We start from the raw sequence: 7,500 nt of genomic DNA on the forward strand, positions 1-7,500 counted from the left end.
AGAGGGTGTCCGCTGGTCAATGTCCAGGTGACCTACTCACTCTTTCACCCGGGGCATGGCTCAACCTCCAAGTACTTTTATTTTGTCGCTGCTGCATATAGATAAAGGCACGTACATGCACACTTGCGAGTGAGGAAGTGAGAAACACACACACACACACACACACACACACACACACACACACACACACCACACACACACACACACACACACAAGAGAGAGAGAGAGAGAGAGACGGAGGAGAGAGAGATGAGGAGAAGGGGAGAGGAGAGGGGGAGAGAGAGAGAGGAGAGAGAGGAGGGAGAGGAGAGAGAGAGAGAGAGAGAGAGGGGACGAGAGAGAGAGAGGAGGAGAGAAAAGAGAGAGAAGAGAGAGAGAGAGAGGAGAGAGGAGAGGGAGAGAGAGAGAGAGAGAGAGAGAGAGACGGAGGAAGATAGGGAGAGATAAAGAAAGAGAGAGAGAGAGAGGAGAGAGAGGGAGAGAGAGAGGAGAGAGAGGAGCGGACAGAAGAGACAGAGAAAGGGGAAGGAGAGAGGGGGAGAGGAGAGGAGAGAGAGAGGGAGAAAGGGGGAAGGAGAAAAGGGGGAAAAAACCCCCAAAAAGAAGAGGAGAAGGGGAGAGAGGGGAGAAGGGGAGAGAAGAGGGGAAAAAGAGAGGGGAAAGGGGAAACAGAGAAAGGGGGGGTAGGGAGAGAGGGAGAGAGGGGGAAGGAGAGAGAGGGGGAAGGGGAGAGAGGAGAAGAGAGAGAGAGAGGAGAGAGAGAGAGAGAGAGAGGGGGAGAAGAGAGAGAGAGAGAGAGAGAGAGAAGAGAGGGGGAGAGAAGAGAAGAAAAAGAGGGAGGGGGGAGGGGGGGGAGAGGAAGAGGAGAGGGAGAGGGAGAGGGAGGGGGGGAGGGAGGGGGGGGGGAAGGAGAGGGAGGGGGGGGAGGGAGGGGGGAAAGAGAGGAGAGAGAGGGGGGGGGAGGGGGAGAGAGAGAGAGAGAGAGAAGAGAGGGGAGAGAAGAGAAAAGAGAAGGAGAGAGGGGAGAGAGAGAGAGGGGGGAAAAGAGGGGGGGAGAGAGGGGGAGAGAGAGGGGGGGGGGGGGGGGGGGGGGGGGCGGGGAGGGAGAGGGGGAGGGGGAGAGAGGACAGGGGGGGGGAGGGGAGGAGGAGAAGGGGAGAAAGGAGAGGGAAGGGGGGAAGAAGAGGGAGAGGGTGAAGAGAGAGAGAGGAGGGAAAGAGAGAAAGGGAGAGAGAGAGAAAGAGAGAGGGAGGGGGGGGGGAGGAGGGGGGGGAGGAGGGGGGAGGGGAGGGAAAACGGGGGGAGGGGAAAAAGAGAGAGAGAAAAGAGAGAGAGAGAGAGAGGAGAGAGGAGAGAGAGAGAGAGAGAGAAGAGAGAGAAGAGAGAGAAGAGAGAGAAGAGAGAGGAAGGGGGGGGGGAGGGAGGGGGGGAAAGGAGGGGAAAAGAGAGGGGGAAGCGAAGGAGGAGAAGGAGAAAAGGGAAAGAGAGAGAGAGAGAGGGGAGAGAGAGAGAGGGGAAGAGAGAGAGAGAGGGGGAAGGAGAGAGAGGAGAAGGGGGGGGAGAGAGAGAGAGAGAGAGAAAGAGAGTGAAAAAGGGAAGGGGAGGGAGGGAGAGAGAGGGGGAGAGGAGGGGGAAGAGAGGAGAGAGAGAAGAGAGAGAGAGAGAGAGAGAGAGAGAGAGGGGGAGAGAGAGAGAGAGAGAGAGGAGAGAAGAGAGAAGAAAAGAGAGAGAAGGGAGGGGGAGAGGGGGAAAAGAGAGGGGAGGAGAGAAGGGGAGGGGAGAGGGGAAAAAAAAAAAAAAAAAAAAAAAAAAAAAAAAAAAAAAAAAAAAAAAAAAAAAAAAAAAAAAAAAAAAAAAAAAAAAAAAAAAAAAAAAAAAAAAAAAAAAAAAAAAAAAAAAGGGGGGGGGGGGGGGGGGGGGGGGGGGGGGGGGGGGGGGGGGGGGGGGGGGGGGGGGGGGGGGGGGGGGGGGGGGGGGGGGGGGGGGGGGGGGGGGGGGGGGGGGGGGGGGGGGGGGGGGGGGGGGGGGGGGGGGGGGGGGGGGGGGGGGGGGGGGGGGGAAGAGAGAGGAGGAGAGAGGAGAGAGAGAGAGGAGGGGGGGGAAAGGGGGGAGGGGGGGGGAGGGGGGGGGGAGGAGGTGTGTGTGGGGGGGTGTGAGTGTGAGTGGAGTGTGGTGTGAGTGTGAGGAGTGAGGTGTGTTTGGGTTTGGGGGGTGTGTGGGGTTGGTGGGTGTGTGTGTGGTTGTTGGTGTGAGTGTAGTGGTGTGGTGTATGTGTGGGTGGGTTGTGTGTGGAGGTATATGTGGTTTTTGTATGTGTGTTGGGGTGTATGTGGGTGGTGTATGGTTGTGAGTGATGTGTGTGTGAGTGTATGTGTTGGTTGTAGTGGGGGAGTGATTTTGTGTGTGAGTGTAGTGTGTGTGAGTGTATGTGTGGTGAGGTGTGTGTGTGAGGTATGTGTGGTGAGTTATGTTGTGTGGTGTATTGTGGGAGTGTATGTGGGGGTGGATGTGGGTGTTGTGTGTTTGTGTGTGTGTGGTGTGGTGTGTGTTTTGGTGTGTGTGGTGTTGTTTGTGGTGTGTGTGTGTTGGGGGTGGGGGGGTGCGTGCGTGTGCGTGGGTGGTGCGTGCGTGCTGCGGGTGGGGGGGGTTGTGTGTGTGTGTGTGTGTGTGGTGTGTGGGGTGTGTGTGTGTTGGGTGGGTGTGGTTGTGTTGGTGTGTTTGTGTGTGTGTGTGTGTGTGTTTTGTGGGTGTGGGTGCGGGTGTGTGTACTTGTTTGTCTGTTTATTTGTTTCTGTACATGAGTTCGCGAGTCCATTGTCGAGCGCGTCTGTGACCGACGTGTGTGAGCAGAAATGATGGGCCGCGACAAAGCACAGACAAGCCTCCGACAGCCAGCGGAGCCTCATAAACCAAGCCTAAACAGCTTCTATCGGACAATCTCTTATCCCGCCATCGCCTCCCAGGTACCCAGCGCCGCCTCGAGCCACGCATCTCCCTAGTCCCGCATTCGCTGTTGAACCATAAAGGACAAGAAAAAAACAATCGCCTCCCCTCTCCCCCCTCTCCCCTGGCCCCCGCTGCCCTTCACCTCTGGTCCTTTGCTTTTAACGTTCGAGAAAACCATTGTACATTAAGTCCGTCACCCCCAGCCCACCCTCATCCCCAGACATTCAGGTTGACCCAACCTGACCTCCTCCAGAATGTAATCGGGAGGTGATTCTTGTTGACGATAAGGAGCACCTGCTGTCCCAGTGTTTTGTCCTCCTCGCGACGACGACCGAGAAAATGCTTACTTACGTTGCTTTCACCATCCTCGGCGTCGTCTTCACTACCAGAGGCGCCCACCATCGCCACCGCATTAATTATCAGACTGAATATCTTCTTAATCGTTTTATCAACGTTATCGTCATCATTAAACGACCATGAAATCATTCATACAAATGATAAGCATCGTTACAAACATTCCATTCTTATATTTCCTTTACATGTGTTTGCAAGTTACAGTTGTGTCAAATGCAGGAGACCATCTACAGCATACACACAGTATTTATTTTCCTTTCTGTCCCGTCTTACCTTTGTTCCTTTATTTCTTTTTGGAAAAGATGTTTACCATTAGTGGGTGTTGTCCCTTTCCGGATGTTTCCTGCCCTCCCTTCCCTCGGGCCTGCTCCCCCCTCCGGCTAGTATGCTATCGCCCCCAGGATACAGTGCGTACATTCCCAAGCCTACGCCTATGCCCACGTAAATATGTACAGCTTCGAAATAATAATCTGCCGCATAAGCACCCAACGTCTAAGGAAAATTTCGAGTTTCAGAAGTTCTGACATTCAGGTGCGAGGAGTCCCAAGTGTCAGGATGCAAGCCCTCTCTCTGCACACGCAAGCGCCCACAACAAACAACAGCGATGCGCGAGTCATTACTTGGCTACACCAAGCCTCCCCCTCGCTCCTTATATTCCATTCCTTCCACGAACTACTCTCGTCGTTTCCCTGGATAATCGCCCTCACGCTACACCGTAGCGTCCTCAACCGCTTACCTAGAGAATACGTGCCACACACAGAGGGCAACCTATGAGTCTACCTTACCACAATATAAACTATTCCGTGCCTCTCCCTTCACCTTACTCCTTATTTCCTTCCCCGTTCCTCGTGGCGTGCCGGGGATACCCCACCAACACTCCTCTCCCTCTCTCTTGTACGCCCGTACGGCCATGACCTTGCCTGTGTGAGTCGATCAGCACACATGACGATCTTAAGGGCGAAGGGAACCTGGCCAGCTACAGCAAAATGGTTCTTACTGGCATTGTTGTCCGACCCTGCCCTGCCACCGGTCCTCCTCTCTCGCACTCAAACACCTTGATGGTCTGATAACGCTCATTTCAACATTCCAGCGGCAGGTACAGCTTTCCGGAGGCGCGTCGTTGTGTTGGCGCTGCCCACTCTCCCTCCGTGGACGCCCTATGCTTCAATCTCAACTCTCGCTTCCTCAAAACAAGTGGAAGAATTAAAGAAACCACAATTTCGCGGTTGTGATGCTGAGAACGAAAATAAGAAGTGCTAGTCGCTTACGAAAGTAGACTCTCGTTTAACATAACATTTACTGAATACGTTATGAAGTCAAGTGACTGTTTCGACATATTTATTAAACTTAAGAATATGAGTTTTGCCTCTTGCCCAGCATTACCGCGACGCCTCCGAGAGCTACGTAGCTTAAAAGGAAGAATTGGAGAGGTATAGTAATGAAGAAATGAAGAACAGAAAGAGCAACAACGACAAAAACACTGGTAGTGACGACGACGGCGACGAGTGCAACAATAAGTGCAACAGCAGGCAGGAACAGATAAGAGCCGCCGTGCAACTGCTGACATGCAAGCTGAGAGTTTCGAAGTGTGTTTGCATAGGAATCCGCTACAAACCGCAGGCGGGATGTGCTGAAGACTGGACGGCTGCAAGTACACGCCATCGAATGAAAAAGAAAAGAAATGCAAATAGATGGTTATGGGAACTGTGTATCAGATATACATGCAACTTTTGATTATATGATAACAAAAAAAGGCATGTAAATATACGCATACCTGCAGGCAAATCGAAAGACTAAACCAATCAGTGAACGAATCCACAAAATGTCCAATACTTGGCGTCTATTTATCTACAGGCAGATTATAATCAATTTTGCATTTTGAAAAGGGTTCTTTTTTCCATCTCGACATCTTGCTTCTTCAATATCCCAATTTCATCAAGCAATAATATTCACGCTTTCTCAATTCATATTCATACCTTGCATTCGCATTAATTAATGACCCATGCCTTTCCGATACCCAAGGAGGGAAGGTAAGAAGGTAAGGTAAGAAGGTAATCCTCTGGTCCCGCCTTCATCCCAGGCAACCCTCTGCGGGACTGCGCTCCACGGAAACGGCAAACAAAGGTTAAAAAGTCGGATGGACTCGGGTATCATCAATGTGTCTCGCCAGATTTACCGTAACCTTTAAATGGCAGAATCGTCCATCACCACGCCATTTATATTAAGAAAGAGTCAGGGAAATTATGTTTTCTTATTAATTCTCGTACTTCTAAGAAATGGAATAACAAAAACACATTTTTTACAACCTTTACTTGTAAACATAACAAACCATAACCTATAACACAAACTTACTGTTGCAACTTTCTGTTGACAGAATTGTTTACTAGAAGTGAATACCACTCCTCAAAGAAAACGGGGGCCATTATATATTCAAAGAAAACACAACTCACCACAGGGGAGACACAGCCTAAGGATACGCAAGGGTCAAGTGAAAACCATACAATAAACAGGTTCATCTGACGTAAACCCTGCGACACGCTGATTTTACCAGACTATTCCAATTATTCCCGATATTCCTGGTTATATGCAGGCTTACGGGGGAAGGGATATGAAATGATTGGCTCCCACCATGGGAGGTGCGCACTGACCTTGCAGCCACTGCTTGTACTGCGCAGCATTCTTCTCCATGGACATTTGATTCATCTTCTGCACGCGCTTGTTCCAGCCCGTGCGAGGGCGAGACAGCGTGCATAGTACCCACTGATCACCGCCCTCGTCTACAGGCGAGGCCCGATGTGCGAAGGGGGGAGGGCTGGGCCAGCCCCGAGGGGCTTCGACAGGGCTGGCCGGGGCAGTCACCGAGCCATCCCTGCCGCGCCGACGAGGCTGGCGCTCCACCTGCCGGAGGCCTAAGGTGGCTCCGGGCGAGGCTGGAGGCGAAGGCGGTGAAGAGCCGCGCCAGCACCCGGAGCTCCTTTTGTTGCTCCGAGGCGTGCCCTTGCGAGAGCCACTGGTGGGCGTGGCAGGTGGAGTGGGCGTCGGGATTCTACATGGGCGCGGGGCGGGAGGAAGCCCTGCAGGAGGGGAGAGTGTGGGCGCCACAGGACCGCCAGGTGCTGACGGGGTGGCCGATGGTTTCAGCAGCGGAGGGACGACACTTTCAGAGCAGATGGGCGAAGGTGTGCGTGACCAGGAGGGCCAGGTGACGTGGGCGGAACGAGCCTCGGAGTAACTGCGACTCCTGGCTAGGGCGTGCTGGCGCGCGGCAGTGCTGGGTGGGTGCTGGAGCGTTGCCCAACCCGTATGCGGGCGCGAAGACGTGGGCGTTGCCGGCGGCGAGACCGTGTAACTGTCGCAATGCCTCTTGAGGGCGGCGAAGAAACTCCGGGCGGAGGAGCGGGTGCGGGGTCGCGGCGTGATCTGATCGGGCCAGAACACGTTCTTGACCCCCACGGCTGAGTGGTCTAGCATGGCGTCGTGGTACTGTGGCATGGCGTGGGCGGTGCCTTCACACCAACGCACCTGCCGCACGGACTCACGTCACCATCCTCCGGGCGGCGGGGCGCGAGGGCAACGCGCAGAGGGGCCCCTTCGCTCCGCCGCACAATTTGTCAACAGTGAGGTCCACGTGGGCGAGCGAGCAGGAGACTCAGTCAAGCCTTCACTGGCTCTAGGATTCAGCAACACTTAGAATCTTCATTAAACATTAAACCTTACTATATGCGGATTTGACCTTCTTAACTGTTAGCAATAGCTTTACATGTCCAACATTTACATGTCACTAGGGGACTCTTACTATGGGAGTCGCTATTGGTATCTTTAAACAATAAAACCGTATGTTTGTTTCACTAAACAGCACTTCACCTAAAGCATCACAACTATAAACACCTTTTGCTACACTGGTATAAAAATGCAATGGCAATATTACATTTCTGTATATCAACACCCTTTTCGCATGTACCCAAATCTTGTCAAAATAGCCTACGACACTAAAAATGACAAACAGAACAGCCGAACAGCGATAGAGGCCCTGTGGCCACATACAGCGCACATTCGCCACAGATTCGCTCGTCAGCGCCACCAGCTTCCGGCCTAAGCCTACTGCACTCGCGTCGGAGAAGCCGGGGCACTGGCGGCGGCAACCGAAGGACACGATAAGTGGCGGCGTCACTCGGATGGTCGCGGAGCAGCGGGGAAGGA

General features: G+C 53.3%; 1 protein-coding gene across 1 annotated transcript in view; it reads right to left on the minus strand.

Annotated features, from left to right (window-relative positions):
• LOC119578934 (rap guanine nucleotide exchange factor 1-like) overlaps nt 1-7,489 on the minus strand; it is a gene marked incomplete at its 3' end in the record, with an annotated part of 68,952 nt that extends 61,463 nt beyond the window's left edge. The window contains exon 1 of the mRNA XM_037926613.1: nt 5,949-7,489. Within this exon, the coding sequence (XP_037782541.1) occupies nt 5,949-6,792 (844 nt within the window). The remainder of the gene's footprint in view (nt 1-5,948) is intronic.
• Between the last annotated feature and the right edge of the window lie 11 nt (nt 7,490-7,500).

Source organism: Penaeus monodon, chromosome 11 (assembly GCF_015228065.2).
Source record: "Penaeus monodon isolate SGIC_2016 chromosome 11, NSTDA_Pmon_1, whole genome shotgun sequence".
In the NCBI taxonomy this organism is placed as follows: domain Eukaryota; kingdom Metazoa; phylum Arthropoda; class Malacostraca; order Decapoda; family Penaeidae; genus Penaeus; species Penaeus monodon.